This window comes from Dendropsophus ebraccatus, chromosome 15, assembly GCF_027789765.1.
Source record: "Dendropsophus ebraccatus isolate aDenEbr1 chromosome 15, aDenEbr1.pat, whole genome shotgun sequence".
In the NCBI taxonomy this organism is placed as follows: Eukaryota; Metazoa; Chordata; class Amphibia; order Anura; family Hylidae; genus Dendropsophus; species Dendropsophus ebraccatus.
Genome location: NC_091468.1, coordinates 10,107,878 through 10,132,487, shown reverse-complemented (window position 1 = coordinate 10,132,487; position 24,610 = coordinate 10,107,878). Strand labels below are relative to the sequence as shown.

Here is a 24,610-nt window from a genome sequence, read left to right as displayed (position 1 = left end):
GGGGACGGCGAAATAACATCAGGGTCAGGGGTCTCCCAGAGGCTACCCATGATGAGGACTTAGTGGACACCTTGGAGGGACTGTTTAACACCATCCTGGGCGAACCCTCCTCACATAAGATAAAATTCGATAGGGCTCATAGAGCTCTCAGACCCCGCCCTACCTCGGGCCCCCCAAGGGATGTCATTTGTTGTTTGCAGGACTACACCATAAAGGAGGCGATCATGGCCAAATCCCGGGCATTGAAGGATCTTGACTTTGATGGGGCGGCTATTCAGTTATTTCCAGACCTCTCATGGATTACCCTGCAAAAGAGACGCCTATTACGCCCCCTCCTTGTTGCCCTGCGGGACTACGACATCCCCTACAGGTGGAACTTTCCATTTGCCCTCTCTGCCAGGAAAGATGGACGCTCTGCTGTATTACGAACCCTCATTGATCTCCCCAAGTTTTGTGAGGTCCTGGATATCCCAGTCCCGAAGATTACTGATTGGACCCTTGACCCACCTCCTCCCCCGCTGCCACCTGTTTGGGAGTCGGTCCGCCACAAGCGTAGGCGTGAGCGGTCTACTCCCACCTCACCCCAAACGGGTTCTCCTGGACGCCCTCCTGTCTGATGCTGGGGTGGACCTCTCTCCAGTCATTTTTTGCTAACTACCCTCTTGCCTTTTGGTCTCATTGTTTTTTATGTCTGACCAAGGGAACAAGTTATATGGGGTCTTTGATACCCATTCTGGGCCTACATTTTGTTCTATTCACCTATGAAGCTGTGTGGATGCGTTCTGCATGTTTGGTTTGTTGATAGTGTTGAAGCCATATTGGTCTTTCCTCCTAACCCTCTGGGGCTGTTTTCTCTCTGTTACCATGATGTTAATTGTTTACCAGGGGACAGACTCTGATCCCCAACAATATTTTTGCCCCTACCGTGACATTGATTGTCTAGGTTTTTGGTCGTGTACCAGTGCTCTATGTTGCATCTCTATGTTGTTGTATGCTTGTGTCCCCTTGTCTTCCTTTCCTTTTTGTTCCTCCCTGCAGATCCTGTTATTCCAGATACCGATTGTTCATCCTTGGTGCCCTCCTACTAGTGGTATGGTGAGTAATGGCATTAGAGTGTCCTCTCCTTCTATTTACTCCAATGGTTAATTGTGTCTCTCTTAATGTTAAAGGCCTGAATACTAACTCCAAACGCCGCCTTCTCCTCAGGGAAATGCGAGCACTGAGGGCTGATGTTGTCTTCCTACAGGAGACTCACCTTGACTCTGCGGCCTCTTTCCGCTTTGCCCGTCATGCATTCCCAATCTCCTTCTCTGCCACTAGGGACAACAAGACGGCTGGGGTAGCTGTACTGTTCTCCTGCCACTGCCCTATCCAAATTACCTCCTCTTACACGGACCCTGGGGGGCGGTTTATAATTGTGGAGGGAAAATTGCGGGGGAAACCTATTGTTTTTTGCAACTTGTATGCTCCCAATAAGGCCCAAATTCCGTTCCTCCGAGGGGTGTTGGCCAGGCTTGCAAAATATCCTCAGGCTGCTAGGGTCTTGGGAGGGGATTTTAATTTGCCCTTCTCAGACGTGAATGATAGGCAGTCAGTATCGGGTAAACCGCTGTCGGCCGCTCAGGCTAGACTATCGGTTGAATTCCGCAAGTTAATCCGTTTCCATAAACTGTATGATCTTTGGAGGCTGGACCACCCCACGGAGAAAACTTTTACTTTTTATTCCCACCCCCACAGAACCCATTCTCGTATCGACTATTTTTTTGGTAATGTTCCTACAGTTCGCCTCCTCAGGGGAGCTCAAATCGAACCCATCTCTTGGTCGGATCATGGACCTGTCTGGATTGAGCTGGCTGATCTTGATACGCCCACAAGAGTATGCCACTGGAGTGCCTTCTTAAGAATCAGATCTCGCGAGACTCCATCCAGACTTGTATTTCCACATATTTCCTTGAGAATGAGGGTTCGGTCTCCTCTGAATCAATCCTATGGGTGGCCCACAAGGCTGTGGTTCGGGGACATTGCATAGCGTTGAGCTCACGCCGGAAGAGGGATAGGCAGGCGGAATTGTTGTCTCTTAAGCGGGCGGTTAGGACCTTGGAGCGGTCTATGGGTGTGCGCCCTTCTCTGGCGACTCTGGGTAAGCTGGTCGCTGCTAGAGCTCGTTTGAAGGATCTGGCTCTCGACAATGTGGAACGTCTGCTTCTTTATTCTAGACAGCGTTTCTATGAAAAGGGCAACAAGGCCCATACGCTTTTGGCACGGATGCTCAATGACCGATCGGCTGCCCAGTCTCCCCAGGTTGTGCGAGACCACACTGGTGCCCTGAAATTCCATCCCAAAGACATAGCCTCTACGTTCCATAGGTTCTACTCTAATCTCTATTCCCTATCCTCTACTCTCCCCTCAGACCCGGTGGCACGGAATGCGCGTATAAATGCCTTCTTAGATGACTGTCGCCTTCCGTCTCTTACCCCTCAGGCGGTTGAAGACCTAAATTCCCCAATTACCACTGAGGAGCTTTCTGAAGTCCTCAAAGAGCTGCCCTCCGGTCGCTCACCGGGTCCTGACGGCTTCACATATTTATATTACAAGACCTTTTCCTCTGAACTTTCCCCACGTTTGCTATCGCTCTTCAACTCCTTCCTTCAGGGGTCTCCTATCCCCCCTCCAATGCTTCATTCATACATTACCTTGATTCCTAAGCCGGATAGAGATCCCCAGGAGTGTGGTAACTACAGACCTATAGCTCTACTGAACTCAGACCTAAAGCTATTTACGAAAATCCTTGCCAACCGCCTGAGCTTTTGGCTTCCGTCCTTAGTGGACAAGGATCAGGTGGGTTTTGTAACAAACAGGCAGGGTGGAGACGACACCAGGCGTGCAATTGATCTAGTGGATGCGGTTAATTTGCAGTCAGATAGGGCCTTGGTCCTGAGTCTAGATGCTGAAAAGGCTTTTGACCGCCTTGGATGGCCATTCCTGTTTAACACCTTAGCCCATTTTGGGCTTTCGGGGCCTTTTCTGACTGCGGTTAGGTCCCTCTATACCTCCCCCTTGGCAACACTTAAATTCCCACATATGCTCTCTGAAACCTTTGCTCTTTCGAATGGCACTCGCCAGGGTTGTCCACTATCACCCCTACTGTTTGTCTTATGCATCGAGCCCCTGGCGGCTGCCATCCGGAATTGCCCTGATATTAAGGGAGTCTTGGTCAGAGGCAAGGAATATAAAATCATGTTGTTCGCTGATGATGTTCTCCTCACCCTGTCGGAACCACTCACTACTTTGCCTGTCCTGCACGAATTATTGACAACTTTTGGGACTCTCTCCGGCTACAAGGTCAATACGGCTAAGTCTGAAGCAATGGCCCTTAACATGCCTGATGATGTGGTGACCCACTTAAAGTCCACCTTCCAGTTCCGCTGGTCTTCATCCTCTATTAAATACCTGGGGGTTCGTTTGACTCCCAAATATTCGGCCCTATATGGAGTGAATTACCCCCCTCTATTTCGAGAATTAAAATCCCTCTTGACCAAATGGTCAGGCCACTATATCTCCTTCTTAGGACGTATAGCGGCGGTCAAAATGTCTATTTTGCCCAAGCTCCTTTACTTCTTTGAGACCCTCCCAGTTAGAGTCCCTCAGTATGAACTGAAAGCGATGCAGAGTGCCATGTTTAAGTTCATCTGGCACTCGGGGAGACATCGTATCCCTAAATCTGTAATGACCAGTAGTAAGGCACAAGGGGGTCTGGCAGTACCAAACATTCTCCACTACTACTGGGCTGCCCACTTGAGGCAAATAATGGCATGGTCAAAATATCACGCCTATAAAAAATGGGTGGAAATAGAAAAAATCTGGTTTGCACCATATCATCCCAACTCATTTCTATGGCATGTCTCTCCTCCCTCTCACTCCCACTTGTCTCTCCTGGGTCCTATGCGGTTCACCTTATCGGTCTGGGCCTCCTGTGCTGTGAAATTCGGCCTTTCCTCTTCTGCTTCCCCCCTCAATTCCTTCCTACTCTTTCCAGACTTTTCTCCGAGTCTTGACTCAGACACTGTTCGGGCCTGGGGCACGAGGCAGCTGTTCCAGTTCGCAGACGTAGTAGACCCAGTGAGTCGTACTTTACTCCCCTTTGAAAAACTGGTTGATAGGAAGGAACTTATGGTAGAGCATAGATCCTTCTACTCAGACGTTCGTCACTTCATGCTTTGCCGCTTGGGAACGCTTACGGTTGCTAAACCGACGGCGTTCGAACAACTGGCGCGCATGGGTACTTCGACTGCTGGACTGATCTCTACTATTTATAGCATTCTTAACTCCCCTGCTTCTGATGCTCCCGTGCGACATAAATATATGGACAGATGGGAAGCTGCTGTGGGCAGAGTGATCTCTCCCGAGTGCTGGAGCATTATCTGGGATAGGGCGGCTACTTCTTCCATATGTACTACATACAAGGAGACACACTATAAGGTCATGATGCATTGGTACCATACCCCCGAGCTCCTCAATAGACTCAATAGCTCCATCTCTTCCCTGTGTTGGCGTTGTAACAGAGCGACGGGGACATTGTTCCATATATTCTGGGAGTGTTCATTGATTACTGGTTTCTGGGGGGAGGTCTGCTCCCTTGCTACTAGAATTCTCGATTATCCCATTAGTATAGACCCGGTAGTCTGCTTGTTAAATCTGTCCCCTAAACAATTGAGGAAAAAAGCCTCTAAACTACTTTTAGTGATACTGACTGCAGCTAAGTCCTTAATTGCTAGGTCCTGGAAGCAGACCTCCCCTCCCTCCCTCTCATGCCTAGTTGATAGAATGAAAGAACTACGATCTCTTGAGCGTCTCACGGCCTCTTTAAACAACAAAATGGAGTTATTTGATCAGGTATGGGCTCCCTGGGATGAACACTACCCCCCCGTCCGATTGTAACTGACAGAATTCTGCCTCCCAACCTTGCCTTCCTTTCTGTCTTTTCCCTTGTCCCCCCCCCTTGTCTATTGTGCTTGTTATGGCTGGTCTACTTTTGGAAGTCCAGTTTGTCTGATGGTGAGTGAGTGTTTGTCTGTGGATTCGAAGTTACTATGGGTTACTGCAATGCTATATACAGCCTGTATTCCAGATTTGATATATGGATGGTGACCCGTCCCGGGCCACTTGGTCTTTACTGTATGTAACTGATAACTTTACTTTTTGGAATTTTCCTGTTGTCTTTTATATGTTTATATTGAAAAACCACTAATAAAAATTACATTTATAAAAAAAAAAAATCACCTGTGCTATTGATTTCTGCAAAAACAATTTAAACGACAGTGACACTTTAACCCTTTAAGGACGGGGCCCATTTTCGCTTTTGTGTTTTTGGTTTTTCCTCCTTGTGCTTAAAAAGGCCATAGCACTTGCATTTTTCCACCTAGAAACCCACATTTTTGCGCCACTAATTGTACTTCGCAATGACAGACTGAATTTTTGCATAAAGTACACTGCGAAACCAGAAAAAAATGCATTTCTTTTATTTGTTTTTACGCCATTCGCCCTGGGGTAAGACTGACTTGTTATCCATGTTCCTCAAGTTGTTACGATTAAAACGATATATAACATGTATAACTTATATTGTATCTGATGGCCTGTAAAAAATTCAAACCATTGTTAACAGATATACGTTCCTTAAAATCGCTCAATTCCCAGGCTTATAACGCTTTTATCCTTTGGTCTATGGGGCTGTGTCAGGTGTCATTTTTTGCGCCGAGATGTTTACTTTCTATCGGTACCTTGATTGCGCATATTCGACTTTTTGATCGCTTTTTATTAATTTTTTTCTGGATTTGATGTGACCAAAAATGCACAATTTTGCACTTTGGAATTTTTTTGCGCTTACGCCGTTTACCGTGTGAGATCAGGAATGGGATTAATTAATAGTTTGGGTGATTACGCACGCGGCAAAACCAAACATGTTTATTTATTTACTTTTATTTAAAATATGGGAAAAGGGGGGTGATTCAGACTTTTATTAGGGGAGGGGGCTTTTTATTGACAACAATACTTTTTTTTTTTTTACACATATACTAGAAGCCCCCCTGGGGTTAGGGTTATTCCCCCTAGGGGACTTCTAGTATATACACTTTGGTCTCTCAGCAAAGATCAATGAGATCAATGAGATCGGCACTCGTTTGCTTTCGGCTGCTGCAGCCGATAACAAACGAGTGCCGAGCCGGAGACGGCGCCATCTTGGAGCGGTCCCCGGCCGGCAGCAGGTACGGAGATCCCTCCTCGTACCTCACCCACTAGACACCAAGGAAATGCTGCGTCCGGTAATCGGATGCAGCTGTCATGTTTGACAGCTGCATCTGATTACTGTGTTAGCGGGCACAGCGATCGGACCGTGCCCGCTAATACCTGTGGTCCCGGGCTACAAGTGGCACCCGGGACCGCCGCGGTACAGGTACGTCATGCGTCCTTAAGAGGTTAAAGCAACTAAAAATCCATTGCAGACAGGGGTGTGGGAAACACAATAAAAAATTGCATACTTACCTGTCCCCATGGCCTCACTAGCGCTCTGACAGCCGTTAGACTTCATTGTCTCTCGGCTTCCTCCTACATCACGACTCGGGAGAAAAGGCAGAAGTGTCGTCCCTCACTTACTGGCTGGCTGAGCAGGAATTCCTGAGCCCAGGTCGTAACGTTGTAGAAGGCGGAGCTAGAGGAGGCCTGGCAGGGGTTCGAGAGCAGTGAGGCAGTGCTGTGGGGGCACGAGGACAGGTAAGTATGCATTCTGTGTTAAGTTCCCCCACACCCCTGTCTGCACTGGATTCTTATACAGCTCTGGGGCCTCTTCCTCCTCTGTGTACTGCAGATAATATAACTTACAGATTAGTAAATGAAGCATTTGATGTAGACTTACTTTCACGTTCGCTTTCATCCTGACAGGCATCAAAGGCTTCTGCGATCCTGAAAACTGTACGGCGTGGCACACGGCGGTGCAGAAATCTTTGGTTACATGAAGTCTTAAAAAGTCAATTTAGTAAGTGTTGCAGAGAACCTCTTAACTCTTTGGAGAATACCCTGATTAACTTATGCACAATGTCTCACAAACATTAGCTGATTGCTTTTCCTTGCTCTTAATAGACTGATTTTATAGCTCGCTCTGAGTGCAAAGATGAAGCGGCTGCGGCAGGATGTCCTATAGAGCCGTGTGAAGGTTTTATGGGAGAGGCCGGCTCCCACTAACAACCCTTCTCCGGGTTGTTCACACTGATCAAATTAAAACGTACCTGTCGCCTTGACAACGTCGGGCCGTCATTTATCAGTCCGCTAGGCATGTACATTACGGCGAGGCATGAAAGTGTTCTTAACCTTAAAGACATCTCTTAAGTTTCCCCCGGTGGTCAATTTAATAGGAAAAGGAAAATCCTTATGGGCTGAGAATACGGCTGGTCTGAGCGGTGGCGGACGGAGTGTTATCTGTCACTACAGCCATAGAAAGATATAGTGTTACTTAAATTTGTTTTTCCAAAAATTATTATTTCCCATAGTCCGCCGTAAAAATGATTTATGAGGATGTTTTGAGACGAAATTTACAAAATGTAAAAATTTTCAGCCAAGAGATTTATCCATAGTGTAGATTCGGGATGGTATTGATTCTCCTTGTGGAGAGCCAGATGGTGATGGGAGTTACAGGCAATGCTTCCTGGGAAAGGATATGCAAATTAGCTCTCTCTATGCTGCCACCTACAGTTAGGTAACCTGTAATTTAGTGCAGGGACCAAATTGTATATGTAAATGTAGACGGCCTTCATTCTAAAGCCAACTGATCCCTACTTCTCCGCATGTCAGGAGAGGCCATAAATCTATAAGTGTATCACCTAGCACCAGAATGAAAGTCCCTTGTCTTCACCTACTAAAAAGTAGGTAACAAGTAGCAAAGTAGGTAGCAAACTGCTTATAACTAGGAGGACACTAGCATCTACACACACTGTAAGTGGTGGTGGAGTGGTGTGAAACTGGGACCTGACAGAAACAGTGACCCGATGGGCAAGAGAAGCTGTGACCTGATGTTAAGGTGAAGATGTAAAATGGCGGGCAGGAGAGACTGTGACCTGATGGGCAGGAGAGGCTGTGACCTGATGGGCAGGAGAGACTGTGACCTGATGGGCAGGAAAGACTGTGACCTGATGGGAAGCAGAGGCTGTGACCTGAGGGGCAGGAGAGGCTGTAACCTGATGGGCAGGAGAGACTGTGACCTAATGGGCAGAAGAGACTGTGACCTATTGGGCAGGAGAGACTGTGACCTGAGGGGCAGGAGAGGCTGTGACCTGAGGGGCAGGAGAGGCTGTAACCTGAGGGGCAGGAGAGGCTGTAACCTGATGGGCAGGAGAGGCTGTGACCTAATGGGCAGAAGAGACTGTGACCTGAGGGGCAGGAGAGGCTGTGACCTGATGGGAAGCAGAGGCTGTGACCTGAGGGGCAGGAGAGACTGTGACCTGAGGGGCAGGAGAGGCTGTAACCTGATGGGCAGGAGAGACTGTGACCTAATGGGCAGAAGAGACTGTGACCTAATGGGCAGGAGAGACTGTGACCTGAGGGGCAGGAGAGGCTGTAACCTGATGGGCAGGAGAGGCTGTGACCCGATGGGCAGGAGAGACTGTGACCTGAGGGGCAGGAGAGGCTGTAACCTGATGGGCAGGAGAGGCTGTGACCCGATGGGCAGGAGAGACTGTGACCTAATGGGCAGGAGAGACTGTGACCTAATGGGCAGGAGAGGCTGTAACCTGATGGGCAGGAGAGGCTGTGACCTGAGGGGCAGGAGAGACTGTGACCTAATGGGCAGGAGAGACTGTGACCTGAGGGGCAGGAGAGGCTGTAACCTGATGGGCAGGAGAGGCTGTGACCTGAGGGGCAGGAGAGACTGTGACCTAATGGGCAGGAGAGACTGTGACCTGAGGGGCAGGAGAGGCTGTAACCTGATGGGCAGGAGAGGCTGTGACCCGATGGGCAGGAGAGACTGTGACCTAATGGGCAGGAGAGACTGTGACCTTATGGGCAGGAGAGGCTGTGACCCGATGGGCAGGAGAACCTAATGGCTTATGTGTTTGGGAGCTATCCTAAAAAAAAAAAAAAATAGGACTGTAATTACAAAAGAAAAAAAATATATTTTTTCCCCTCTACTTTAGTTTTTTTCTTCCTGTTTCACTAGGCGTATGTAATTTCTGCTTGTAAATAGTCCATAAGTTCCCCCATGATGTCCGATAGTTAATAGCTCGGGCTTTGACCTTGCTGAGCTTCCTTACAACTTTCATCGGGGACGATATTACTTCACATACGCCGCTCAAAACTGCACTGTAAACAAAACATGTAAAGGACAAGCTGGCCAGTGATTTACTTACAGACCGCCGGCCCCGGGTTTTATACAAAAAAAAAACACTAACAGGGAATTAAAGACCTTAAACCTCTATTACAAACCTGTGACAGGCAGAATTTAATATCGAGGCAGGGAGAGTATTAAATCGGCCTCTTACGCTGCCAGCGCAGCCTCTTAATAAGACGTTGTTACTGGGGAGTGAATTAAGTGCTGACTATAGGGACACCATACCGGCTGCCTGGTCATTATCAGCCATTGAAGTAGATGGCAAAACATTCTAATCACTATCATTAGCAAAGTCCCAAAAAGGATTCTCATGATGGAGGAAAACAAATATATAAAGAAACTTGCATTTAAAATGCATTAAAATAATATTTTCTAAGTGAACTTAAAGTGGCAGTTCAGCAAAAAAACTAATTCTCTCAAATCAACGGTTTCCAGAAAGTGTCAGAGATTTCTACTTTACTTCTATTTAAAAAAAAAAAATCACCAATCTTCCAGTACTTATCAGCTACTGTATGTCCTGCAGGAAGTGGTGTATTTTTTCCAGTCTGACACAGTGCTCTCTGCTGCCACCTCTGTCCATGTCAGGAACTGTCCAGAGCTGCAGCAAATCCCCATAGAAAACCTCTCCTGCTCTGGACAGTTCCTGACATGGACAGAGGTGGCAGCAGAGAGCACTGTGTCAGACTAGAGAGAATACACCACTTCCTGTAGGACATGCAGCAGCTGATAAGTAATGGCCTGAGATTTTTTTAACAGAAGTAAGTTACAAATCTCTGGCACTTTCTGACACCAGTTGATCTGAAAGAAAATAATTCTAGGTGAAAAACCCCTTTAATAATTTCTTACAAGGGCAACAGATGTTCAGTAATAGATCCTAATAGACATCCCCCCTCCCCCGCTTTCCAGACTCCGAATGGCTTTGATATCTATGTTAGTATGTAGGTATATCTCCCTCTGTCAGTCCTCACTGCAGCTCTGGCATTACAGTCACGATAAAGGAAGATCAGGATACTATGGGCTATAAGCTCAATCCTTGGGGCTGTGCTGCAATACCACAAGCAGCCTATATGAACAATGGTGGCACTGTTCCTGAAAGAGTCTTGCAGCTTTAATGAACAGAACTTTAGCTCATGTAACTAAAAGAAAAGTTCAGAGCCCAAAACCTCATTTCTATATTATCTTGCCTGCAAATGGAATTAAGAGAACGGCACAGGGGGACGAGGGGGGGGTGCAAAACTCCCAGAAGTTTGAGTCTGGGTGTAATGAGAAACTAGAAGATACGGCAGCTGTAAAGTCTCTGCACTTAATGCCTTTTCCTTCCTCGATTCTCAATCCCATTTAATGGAAGCGGCACTTAAAAGCGTCTTGCGCTGTTCCCATAGGGTAAGCTTTTCATTATCCACTCCTGTGTCCTGGTTTGGGAGCACATTTAATAAAGAAAAGATGAAGGAGTAAGGGTGTGTATGGGGTAGATAGGGCAAAGATGGGGAAAAAAAGAGAAAAGAACTGGGCCAGGCACTTCTGGTTTCTAATTAAGTCATATATTTAATTATCCTAAGTATCGGCATGGCATGCCAGCCAGTGATGTGTCAGAAGGGACCGGGCTCGGAAGCAGAAGGCGCTCCAGCAGCCTCTGGGGCTGGCACATGGGTGGAATACACTGACGCTGGATCAGCCTCAGCAAACTAGAAATTAAAACCATGAAATGTGCAGAAATCAAATGGCAGATACTAAAAACTTATGCTGCAAGTACAACAGAAGTCACTGAATCCTGCCCAGAACTTATAACTACTGTCAGGAAGACGCTGCCGTGTGGTGTTATACCGCCACATAGTGTGCTATTACATATAACACCATGAACATGACTGCCTGTAGGGGGCGTCAGTGCGCACTGTCAGCAATCACTGGGTCTATCAGGAGTATGTAGGCAGTGCGCACTGTCAGCAATCACTGGGTCTATCAGGAGTATGAAGGCAGTGCGCACTGTCAGCAATCACTGGGTCTATCAGGAGTATGAAGGCAGTGCGCACTGTCAGCAATCACTGGGTCTATCAGGAGTATGAAGGCAGTGCGCACTGTCAGCAATCACTGGGTCTATCAGGATTATGTAGGCAGTGCGCACTGTCAGCAATCACTGGGTCTATCAGGAGTATGTAGGCAGTGCGCACTGTCAGCAATCACTGGGTCTATCAGGATTATGTAGGCAGTGCGCACTGTCAGCAATCACTGGGTCTATCAGGAGTATGTAGGCAGTGCGCACTGTCAGCAATCACTGGGTCTATCAGGAGTATGAAGGCAGTGCGCACTGTCAGCAATCACTGGGTCTATCAGGATTATGTAGGCAGTGCGCACTGTCAGCAATCACTGGGTCTATCAGGATTATGTAGGCAGTGCGCACTGTCAGCAATCACTGGGTCTATCAGGAGTATGAAGGCAGTGCGCACTGTCAGCAATCACTGGGTCTATCAGGAGTATGTAGGCAGTGCGCACTGTCAGCAATCACTGGGTCTATCAGGATTATGTAGGCAGTGCGCACTGTCAGCAATCACTGGGTCTATCAGGAGTATGAAGGCAGTGCGCACTGTCAGCAATCACTGGGTCTATCAGGATTATGTAGGCAGTGCGCACTGTCAGCAATCACTGGGTCTATCAGGAGTATGAAGGCAGTGCGCACTGTCAGCAATCACTGGGTCTATCAGGAGTATGTAGGCAGTGCGCACTGTCAGCAATCACTGGGTCTATCAGGATTATGTAGGCAGTGCGCACTGTCAGCAATCACTGGGTCTATCAGGAGTATGAAGGCAGTGCGCACTGTCAGCAATCACTGGGTCTATCAGGAGTATGAAGGCAGTGCGCACTGTCAGCAATCACTGGGTCTATCAGGATTATGTAGGCAGTGCGCACTGTCAGCAATCACTGGGTCTATCAGGAGTATGAAGGCAGTGCGCACTGTCAGCAATCACTGGGTCTATCAGGATTATGTAGGCAGTGCGCACTGTCAGCAATCACTGGGTCTATCAGAATTATGTAGGCAGTGCGCACTGTCAGCAATCACTGGGTCTATCAGGATTATGTAGGCAGTGCGCACTGTCAGCAATCACTGGGTCTATCAGGAGTATGTAGGCAGTGCAGCATGGCACCATGACCTCCGGATGCTGCTGACCAGGGTGCTGAACAGAACTAACTGGATGCGAAAGTAAAATCCCACTGCTATCAGATTCAGCAGATATATGAAGGTGTGTTTGTGTGTAAGGCTGGGTTCACACTGCAGTTTTGCAATTCATTTTTTTTTTATTTGTTTTAGGCAAAAAAACTGATGAAAAATGGATGCACTTGTGTGTATCTGTTTTGATCTGTTTTCCAATGACTTTCATTATTAAAAAAAAAAAAAAATTAAAAAAAAATAAAGGATCAAAACTTTTTTTTTTTTTTTTTTTAGCATACATTTTTTTTTCATTCTTTTTTATAATGGAAATCGATGGAAAAATAGATCAAAACGGGTGCAAACAAATGCACAACACTCTGCTCCATAGCAGCACCACGCATAAGTCTCTGTGGATGAGCATGGGTATGTGATAGGTGTAGCCAGGTATATACAGTATTAAGTATTAATAGCAGATTGGTTTGTATACATATGAGTGCACACTTACCAACATTTGACATGTGTAAAGTTTTTCTCTGGTTTGGTCATTGGTGAGATCCCTCCGATCCCTGGATACAGTGAGCAGGAGCACATGTCCCTCCCTTTGTCACAGTGCATGAGAATGGCTCCATGAACTTATAATGAAGTCTTTCTCCTGCAGTAAGAGGAGTGAAGCGTGCTGGCCATAAGCTTCTCCTACCCAGATCTCGAGGGTCTCCGCACTTCAGTTGGACAAATAATTAAATACCTGTGGTTGTCAGGGAGAACCCCATACACTTTATATTGACAGTCAAACGTGTTGACAGCTGCAGGGACGGTTGTCTAAGGTATATCGGGACCTTAAAGGGAATCTGTCAGCACCTATGGAGGGGCACAAAGCCATCACCACTCCCCCTCCATAGGTGCTGACAGATTCCCTTTAAGACCCCAATGAATCAATACAATACATTTAATTTGTTTGTATGATGTCAAATAGTAGTAGCATCGCTTTAAATGCTCCAACTGAGCACTTAAAGGGGTACTCAAGATATATATTATAAACCAACTGGTACAAGAAAGTTATGCAGATTTGTAAATTACTTCTATTTAAAAACCTTGTCCTCCAGTACTTATCAGCTACTGTATGTCTTGCATGAAGTGACACAGCGCTCTCTGCTGCCACCTCGTCCATGTCAGGAACTGTCAAGAGCAGTAGAGGTTTTCCAAGAGGGATTTGCTATTTCTCTAGACAGTTCCTACCATGGACAGAGGTGGCAGCAGAGAGCATGTGTCCTATTGGAAAGAATCCAATCTGTAGGACATACAGCAGCTGATAAGTACTGGATTTGAGATTTTTAAATAGAAATAATTTAATTACTCTGTCCCAGGAAAGATTACTTTTGGAGCAAATTTTAACAACTTTTATGATCCGGCTTGATCTGGTCTGGCTTGTCCCAGCACAACTGGCCTTAATGGCTTATATGCCGAATGGACAAAATACATTTCTGCTAATTTCTTTACTAAGGGCCACCTGAACATGAAAGCCGATCTTGGTGATGAGTGCTAGCTACAAAGCCTTCATAAAGCTCAATCCTTTGCTGCGATCAGATGTCACCCACACATCTTCTATCCCATGAGAGCACGTGCAGCTGACAGCCGATATTTCAGCCTACGATTGAGCATACGCTCACCAGCCCTATCGCACAGGGTGATATTAGACTGTCCTGTCAATATTCTCCCCGATTACCCAAAGATCTTGGATCCCTAGGATATTTAGACCCAGATACCAATTACAGGTATACATCAATACTCAATGCAGATACAAAATGGCAATAGCAGATCTATCCACAGCAGCTTGCTGACTGGTTCCCAGCAACAAACTTTAAAAAAAACAAAAAACGAAACAAACCCGTAGAGAAGATGTATTAGGAAACGTCTGGTCTTAGCATACGGACAGGTGAAGTTTTCCGTTAAACAACACATCAATAACCACACAAACGCCTTACCAGCCGCGGTGGGTCCCGGGAGCGGGGCCGCCTTTCTTCTCCGTTTGATGTCTCCCATAAACAAGGATCCTAAATGGACGCTCGTTTGTCTGAAAGTAATTAACAAACAAAACTGTTAACAAAGAAGGGAAGAGAAAAAAAAAATCCCGTCAACCAGATATATGTCCTATATAATCTGGGCTTAAATCAGAGGCTTCTCCGTGAAGATGGGCTGCATAATACCGCCACCAATCTTGTTTATATCGAAACATAATTATGTTTGTTGACAAGTGCTCAGCGTATAAACCCACCGCCATAAATTGTTACGGGAATGAATAATATAAAAGGAATGCTTTTTAATTTTAAGATCTGGCAATCTTCCTACCTCCATGAAAAAAAATAAAAAAAAATTAAAAAAAACCAAAGCCCAAGGCCTGTGACAGGTAAATAGCCGGGATTAATTGTAGGGAGAGATCACAATACTGTTTCTAGGTTATCAATCGGTTCCTAATGCCTTCCTGTCAGCCCCACGTTTATTACAGGAAATGCTGCTAGCCATTTATTTTAAAGGTAATATGCAAAAAGAAAATCATTTTCTATGGTAAGCAATATAAAATACAATTATAGCTAATTGCTATAAGCACCGTACTCCATCATAGGAAGGTGGGAACCGTTTGCAGAGATCTCGGTCACCAACATTTCAAGTACTCCAGAACCTGACGTAGACCATACAACGTCCGGACCACAAAGAGGCAGCTGTATGCTTCCAGCTCTGGAGCTCACGCATGGGGATGGATCGGAGTTTATCCCATATCAATATGTTATCCACCAACCATAGTACAGGGCAGAGCTTCTCTATTCCAGTCCTCATGGCCACCAACAGGTTGTGTGTTGAGGATTTCCTTAGTATTTCCATCAGGTATTATCACAGGTGTTCTTTGTATGGGATATCCTCATCACATGACCTGTTGGTGGCCATGAGGACTGGAATTGAGAAGCACTGGTGTAGGGGATGACAAACTGACCCATTGCTCGGACCCCCACTAAACCAAAGAATGGAAGAAAAGTCCCTGTAAAGAATGGTGCAGCTAGCGAGTGCGTGGCCAGCCCTCCCTTTATTCTCTATGGGGCTGCTGAACATTTTCAAGTTGGGCACTGTGCTCCACTAATTCCATTGAATTTAGTCTCCATTTCTAGGATTGGTAAAGGTCCCAGAAGTTGTACCCGCATCAATCAGCTTGTTATTCCCTATCCTATGATGGCAGCAGAACATTGCCCATCACACTACCTCGATCAGATCTTCCCATGTTGCCATCTGTTCCCCAGGTGTGCGCGCACACACATGGCCATCCACATGACGGAGAATAAGATCCACCAGACCAGGGGTCATCTCTCATTCTTCTATTGATCAGTTATCATCCTTTTCTGCCCATCGTAGATACTTTTTGGTAATGGACAGAGTTCAGCATGGGCACCCTGACGGCTCCCATAGGGCCACTGCTTTGGAGCATTTACCCACATAGACCTTTTTTGGTAGAAATTTTTAATGTAAAAGATTGTTTTTTTTTTTTTTTTTTTTAAATCTCCCCTGGTCCCTATAAGCCCCCACAAGTGTGTTAGCGCCATCTTACAAGTATAAAGCTGGTACCCCACATAACAGACTCATCTGTACACGGACATAAAGATGCAAAAACTTCCAAAGCCAGGACGGAGCTGCTGCTTTCCTATATTATCTGGTAAGGGGTTGTCGGGGGAGAAACCCTCCGTACCCACCATAAAGAGGAAGTGAACAATCCAAAATAATCCTTTCTAAGGGCCCTATTACACGGGACGATGATCATGCAAAAATCGTTATATCGTTCGAATTTAATGATAATCGTTCTGTGTAATTGCAGGCAACGTTTGAAAAATCATTCGAATGTAGTTGATCGTTGATTTAGATCTGAACCTAAAATTACCGTTAATCGTTCGCTGTAATTCCATATTCGTTCGCTCAAGTTCCGCATTTGTTCACTAATCGTTCAGTGTAATTGCACATTGTCCATTGTTTTGCTGGAATAAATGATCATAGTAACGATTATAACTAACGACCATCGTTCTGTGTAATATGGCGAATGATTTCAGGTTACCGATAAACAATCTCGTTTGCGATCGTTTATCATTAGTCGTTAATCGTTAAAAATCGCTCCGTGTCATAGGACCCTAATATTCCTGCGACTTTTCCTTCGATCAGTGGGACGAGTAAGTTCTGAAGAGAACAGTGACCTTTCTAATCCAAACCATGCAAGTTTTTCTCTTAAAATGTCCCATTTCCCTGGATACTGAGTGAGAGATTATACATTCTGGGAGCTCACTGTCTGATCTCCTTCGTAATGATGTTCTGTTAGTCTGGGAGAAGTTGGCACGCAGGAGGTTCGTATCACTTGCTCTTCACCCGGGAGGGGCTCGCACTGAGATGGTAATTCTTTTAAGGACACCAAATAATTTTAATAGTCGTTTTGTCTCCTAATTTCTTATTTAATTGTATATAAAAATGATGATACCGATGGGGAGGCCTGAGCACTGTGGTTGGCCCGCCGAATGCCAGTTACGTGAGATGTACTGAAGAAAGTGCAGACGTTGGGGCGAAAGTTCAGCACTATCAGAAAGCAAATTTTATTACAGAGTAGATGTGGCTACATTGTCTACTTCCCAGGCATGGAGACAGAAGGTGTATGGGTCCTAGACACATCAGCTTTACAATTGGTGTCCTCCTTTTCTGAAAGGAAATAATTTTCTAGTCTACTGGTGGCAGAAAGTGTCAGAGATTTGTGATTTACTTCTATTAAAAAAATCTGACGTTTTCCAGTACTTATCAGCTGCTGTATGTCCTGCAGGAAGTGGTGTATTCTCTCCTGTCTGACACAGTGCTCTCTGCTTCCACCTCTGTCCATATCAGGAACTGTCCAGAGCAGCAGCAAACCCTCATAGAAAACCTCCCCTGCTCTCCAGACTGGGAAAAATACATCACTTCCTGCAGGACATACTGCAGCTAATAAGTACTGGAGGGTTGAGATTTTTTTTTTATAGAATTCAATTACAAATCTCTGGCCCTTGCTAGCACCAGTGGATTTGATTTTTTTAATTGTTTTTGCTGAAGTCCCACTGATCATGTGGTGTTCCACTGCTGAGCCATCTTGAGATCAGCTATAATCTGAGAGAGGAATCAGACAGCAGGTATACAATTATCCCACAGCACCGCCACAGGAGAAACAAAGTATTACATAGAAAAAAATACCTGTGAAGAGTCATAGGGCAGTTACAGTTTTCTTCAGGGTCATAAAGCCCTGGCATTAAGGTCCTATTCACACATCCAGTGATTTTTAAGCTGCGTGGATTCAAGTCCGCTATTTAGTTCTGTGATTTGTGAAAAAATGTCAGTGACTGCAGTCACTGACAGTCTTTCCTTTACCACCGGATTCCTGTTTATAGTCTGTTCCTGGTTTTGGCTTTAAAGATCTGTCAGATAAATCTGTCTGTGTAAACGCACCATAAGTCAAATCCATGAGACTTTAAATTATCTGGGATCTCGGATCTGCGATCATGAGCAACTTCACAGGACGTGTGAATAAGATCTAAAATGGGTTATCCAGGATTAAAAAAAAAAAAAAAATACTTATTGTACATACCACACCACACCTGGCTCCAGGTTGTCAGTGGTATTACAACGGCTCTCCATACACTTCCATAGAGCTGAGCTGCAATACCAAATACAGTAATAACTCGGTTTTCGAACACTTTGGAACTCGAACTGCTTGGTATTCGAACAAAAATTTACCCAGAAGTAGTGTTTGGAATTGAACTTTGCTCGTTTTTCGAACGTTTTTGTGAGCGTGGATGGTGGGTTGTACCTGGTGAATTAAGCAGTGGTGAGGCTTCACATACAGTACAGTGCTGTATAAGACTGCTGGAGTGCATATACAGTGCAGTAGTAGTACAGGCAGTGCACCACCATCTCCCATACATTACAGTGCTTGGATGGAGGTGGGGACGCTATACAGTAAAGGATGGGTGAGGAGTCGGTGACTACTGTACTATAATTGCTGGTTCTGATGAACATTTCTTATGTGTAATGTCCTGTACAGTATAGTGCTGTTCTGTACTGTACTGCAGTGATTATACGGAGCACTTATCAGTGTAATAAATGAGGATTGTAGGTAATTATTGGTGGCTGCTGGAACCAATTCATCACATTTACATTATTTCCTATGGGAAAACACTGTTCGGTTCTCAAACTGCCTTCCGGAACCAATTAAGTTCAAGAACCGAGGTGCCACTGTATATAAATAAGACAACAATGACGCTGTTTGTAGAATAAAGCTACCCTGTATTTTCTAATCCTTTGATAGCCGACTCACATTCGGAACATGAACAGTTAAGCAAGGTTAAATGGCCTTAACTTCCATGGCTGCGGTTGTTAAAATAGTGTATTCCCTTGCAACCAGTTCGATAGTCAGATTGCGATCAGTAGGAAGGTATTCTAATGAATACGCCTAATTTTTGACATATCTGATTGAAGGGGTAGTTCAGCAAAAAAAAAAAAAAAAAAAATCTTAAGTCTTCCAGTACTTATCAGCTGCTGTATGTCCTGCATGAAGTGGTGTATTCTTTCTATTTTGGAGAGCAGGAGAGGTTTTCTATGGGGATTTGCTGCTGCTCTGGACAGTACCTGACATTAACAGAGGTGGCAGCAGAGAACACTGTATCAGACTGGAAAGAACACACCACTTCCTGCTGGACATACAGCAGCTGTTAAGTACTGGAAGACAAGATTTTTTAATAGTAGTAAATTACAAATCTCTGGCACTTTCTAGTACCAGTTGATTGGAAAGACTTTTTTTTCCTGATCCTTTAACAATGTATCCGACTGGGCTTGTTGCATTACTAGACAGATTTTCACAAAAACTACAGGTGAATAGTGAGGCCCAGGTAAACCCGTATCCATCTACCTTAGTTTTCTATTTTCGCCATCTGTCTGTGCCGTATCATCATTTATCACAAAACACAACTAAAAGAAAAAGCATAAAAGAAAAAAAAATAGAAATTCATAAATGTGGCCAATTGAACTCCAGGACCTGCCCTACAAGAGTAAGCGCTGGCCTTGGCTGAGTAATTCTAGCAGGCATTGATTATCTGCTCGGCTGCATTGAGATATCTAGATTATCGATCAGTTAGATTATAGCACTCAGACCCTGGTGAAACACAAGATTCCTGCAGGCGAGGCGATAGAGTTGTTTGTAATAACATTAAGTAAGGACCACTTTGTTACTCTTGTCACCCCTCATGTAGAACACAGCAGTTACTTTTTAATTTAAAATCAATGTACTGTATGTCTGAGAGGCCGCCCGGGCCCTTCATAATAAATGAATCATTTGTCTTTGCATAGCGCGACACTTTGATCAAGAGCCAAGGTGAGTGCGATTGCTTTTCTCTCCTCACGTTCTGTACAAGAGACTCTTCATAAGGAAGGATTCGGTTTAACAGTAAAACTCGCTCACTGTTAAATGTAAGAGGAGTCACAGCAAAGCCAAGCTGTGTTCTTCTTGCTGTGATCTCTAGTGATCGTCTGTAATCTGTAGGTTAAAGGAGTCCGTCAAAAGTATTGTATTGCCCCACCCCACCCCCCAAAAAAAAACAAAGTCATACAAATCACCAATATACGGGAAATACACATAAAGTGTTTTTTTCCTGCACTTACTACTGCATCAAGGGTTCACTACCTGGATAACATGGTGATGTCACTTCCTGGATAACATGGTGATGTCACTTCCTGGATAACATGGTGATGTCACTTCCTGGATAACATGGTGATGTCACTTCCTGAATAATATGATGTCATTTCCTGGATAACATAGTGATGTCACTTCCTGAATAATATGATGTCATTTCCTGGATAACACAGTGATGTCACTTCCTGGATAACATGGGGATGTCACTTGCTGGATAAAACATGGTGATGTCACTTCCTGGATAACACGGTGATGTCACTTCCTGGATAACATGGTGATGTCACTTGCTGGATAAAACATGGTGATGTCACTTCCTGGATAATATGGTGATGTCCCGACCCGACTCCCAGAGCTGTGCGGGCTGTGGCTGCTGGAGAGGATGATGGCAGAGGACACTGAGGTGGACAGGGCTCTGGAGGGACACTGAGCATTACTCTGCCATCATCCTCTCCAGCAGCCACAGCCCGCACAGCTCTGGGAGTCGGGTCGGGACATCACCACATTATCCAGGAAGTGACATCACCATGTTTTATCCAGCAAGTGACATCACCATGTTATCCAGGAAGTGACATCACCGTGTTATCCAGGAAGTGACATCACCATGTTTTATCCAGCAAGTGACATCACCATGTTTTATCCAGGAAGTGACATCACCGTGTTATCCAGGAAGTGACATCACCATCTTATCTAGGAAGTGACATCACCATGTTATCCAGGAAGTGACATCACCATGTTATCCAGGAAGTGACATCACCATGTTATCCAGGAAGTGACATCACCATCTTATCTAGGAAGTGAAGCTTTGATGCAATAGTAAGTGCAGGGAAAAAAGTACTTTATAAGCATTTCCTGTAATAAGTATATAGTGTATATTGGTTATTTGTATAACTTTTGGGTGGCAATACAATACTTCAATAAAATTTTTCCCCGGATTTCTCCTTTAATATAGATAAACCAGCTATGTGCAATGGTGGGACAGTGGGGGTCTGACCTCCTGCATCCCCTCCATAAAGCACAAAAAAAGAGACATTGGTGCACTAGAGTACAGTGGCCTCGCTAGCACAGTGGATAGTTTGTATATAGGGTTTGGTTATAGTATCAGGCACTGCTATATGTATAAATACCCCAAGGGGCTTGGCTGAAGGGGCTTTGGTGCCACCTACAGTCTCTTTTTTTGCTCATCACTGGGGGTCCTAGGGGGTCATGCCATCTTCAAACATGTCTGGCCTGTCTAAAAATAATCCGATATTTTGATGCTCTTATACAAGGAATGAATGAAATGGTCTGCTTGAAGGGATAGTTAAAAAAAAAAATATTTAAATCTCCAGTATTCCAGTACTTATCAGCTGCTGTGTGTCCTGCAGGAAGTGATGTTTTCTTTCCCGTCTGGAGAGCAGGAGAGGTTTTCTAAGGGGATTTTCTGCTGCTCTGGACAGTTCCTGACATAGACAGAAGTGGCAGTAGAGAGAACTGTGTCAGACTAGAGAGAATACACCACGTCCTGTAGGACATACAGCAGCTGATCAGTACTGGAAGACTGGCGAATTTTTAATAGAAGTAAATTACACATTTCTGACACTAGTTGATTTGAAAGAATTTTTTTTTTTTTTGCGAACAACCCATTTAATAGATAGATCCTTTTGTCTATGCAGTGAATATTCTAAATACAGAACCAGAAATCCTTTTATTCTATTAACCCCTGATGTTCCTGACGTTTGCCAGGGTCTGTGTCGGAGCCGGTGAGGGGCTGGGCGGCCGGCAGTAATGTATGCGCGCTCCGGACGGCCACCTTGCCTGGGAACTTGGCTGAAGACGAGATGGTGACAGGGATGTGAGTAAACAGTGTCAAATGGAATAATTTCTTTCCAGAGAGAGACAACAGGAATCTGTCGCCCCACTTTATTCATCTGGATAGGGAGAATTTTGAGAGGATTAAGCCTAGTTAAAGCTGCCCTCTGGACAAGACGTATTTCCTAGCAGACCCAGACAAGCTCAGGAAACAAACAGATGTGACTATGGTCCCTGGCGTTTGGCAAGAACGCTCATTGTCAATAAGAAAAATATAAGCACGGACAGGGGATCAGCTGCGCAACAGTGGAGCAGGCCTGCAAGTGTCAGAATAGCGGCAGCGGGCTGGCAGAGGGGGGTGGAGGGGTGACCAGGGCCCGGATGATGTGATGTCCCTCTATACAGCCAAGAATCTGCCCATTCATTACACTACAGGGGGGAAGGGCACTGGTCATACTCTCTATATACTGTAATAATATTATCATCCTGTATATACACAATACAGTATTGGGGGGGGTGATGTCCCACTATAAAACAAAGAATCTGCCCATTCATTACACAGATCACTACACGAGGGGGCACTGATCCTACTCTCTATATACTGTAATATTATCATCCTGTATATACACAATACAGTATTGGGGGGGGGGGGGGTGATGTCCCACTATAAAACAAAGAATCTGCCCATTCATTACACAGATCACTACACGAGGGGGCACTGATCCTACTCTCTATATATAACAATATTATCCTGTATATACCAGAATACAGTACAGGGGAGCTAAAGGCCGGAATGATGATATTCTGTATGAAACAATAGTAATAATATTATAATAATCCTGTATATAAGAAAATACAGCACAGTAATCATCCTCATCAGTAGCAGTATACACTATAAAATAATTTTATCCTGTAAATAATAATAATAATCCGTATACCAGAACACAATACATAGAAGAAATCATCATTTTACAGGGGGGAAAAAAACCTTGTTGGAAAACAAAAGAAAAACAGACCACCAGGTATACTGACATTAGCCCCTCTACTACTCTAGACCACCAGGGAAGCTGACTATAGCCCCTCTACTACTCTAGACCACCAGGGAAGCTGACTATAGCCCCTCTACTACTCTAGACCACCAGGGAAGCTGACTATAGCCCCTCTACTACTCTAGACCACCAGGGAAGCTGACCATAGCCCCTCTACTACTGTAGACCACCAGGGAAGCTGACTATAGCCCCTCTGCTACATAAACCACCAGGTATACTCAGGGCTGTGGAGTCGGTAAGCCGCAGCTCCGACTCAGACTCCTAAATTTAATCAGGACCGACTCCCGACTCAGACTCCTGAATTTAATCAGGACCAACTCCGACTCCGACTCCTGCTCCTTCATAAATGGTCGGTCAGATATCAGGGGAGTTATTTATCACACTGGCTCAGCAGCTTCTCCCTAATGTCCTACATGATCCTGGGGCAACTTCTGAGTGAATAAAGGAATACTGTATATAAAGCAGCTTCTCCTGTGTGTGCAGTGGATGCAGCCAGTCTCCAGCCTCCATGTCCTGAACAACTCAGAACTAGACTAGATGGAGCAGGTGGTTTTTTCCTGCTGACAATCTTTGATGTTTCTAACTAATATTCACCATACACAAAGAAACACTGCTAACAATGCCAAATCCCTGTGATACAGAGGGGTCAGCCATACTGATAGTCACACATAGTGATGTTGAGGGTCACTGTGGGGGCAAGCAATAGCGCACACACACACACACACACAAAGCCTGCTGCACCCATAGCGCGCGCGCGCACACACACACACACACACACACACACATACACACACACACACAGCCTGCTGCAGCCATAGCACACACACGCACAGCCTGCTGCAGCCATAGCACACATACATACATATACACACACACAAACACACACAGCCTGCTGCAGCCATAGTGCACACACACACACTGCCATAGAACACTGAAGAAAACCACACAATCTTCTACCTGAGAGAAAACACCACACTGAGGACTGAGGTTACTGCTACACTACTTATCTCTTCTCCTCCTCCTCTATATTACACAGGATATCTTCATATTACACTACTGCTAAAATACAGTCATCAAGGAAGAGAAAAGCACAGATCTCCCCCACACAATGGACTCTTCCACCTCAGAAACAAACTGCCAAATAGTGGCTGACAACTTTTCCCCGACCACCCTTATGTAATAGGACCAGTGTCCTATTACTAATATATTACCTGACCACCCTTATGTAATAGGACCAGTGTCCTATTACTGATATATTACCCGACCACCCTAATGTAATAGGGCCAGTGTCCTATTACTAATATATTACCTGACCACCCTTTTGTAATAGGACCAGTGTCCTATTACTGATATATTCCATGAACCCCCCTTATGTAATAGGACCAGTGTCCTATTACTGATATATTACCCGACAACCCTTATGTAATAGGGCCAGTGTCCTATTACTGATATATTCCATGACCCCCCTTATGTAATAGGACCAGTGTCCTATTACTGATATATTACCCGACCACCCTTATGTAATAGGG

The 24,610-nt window shown here is 45.1% G+C and overlaps 1 protein-coding gene across 1 annotated transcript in view; it reads right to left on the bottom strand.

Moving 5' to 3' along the window:
* Nucleotides 1-24,610, bottom strand: part of GPATCH2 (G-patch domain containing 2) — a 125,237-nt gene that overhangs the window by 19,775 nt on the left and 80,852 nt on the right. Inside the window, exon 9 of the mRNA XM_069954449.1 lies at nt 14,498-14,586. Within this exon, the coding sequence (XP_069810550.1) occupies nt 14,498-14,586 (89 nt within the window). The remainder of the gene's footprint in view (nt 1-14,497; nt 14,587-24,610) is intronic.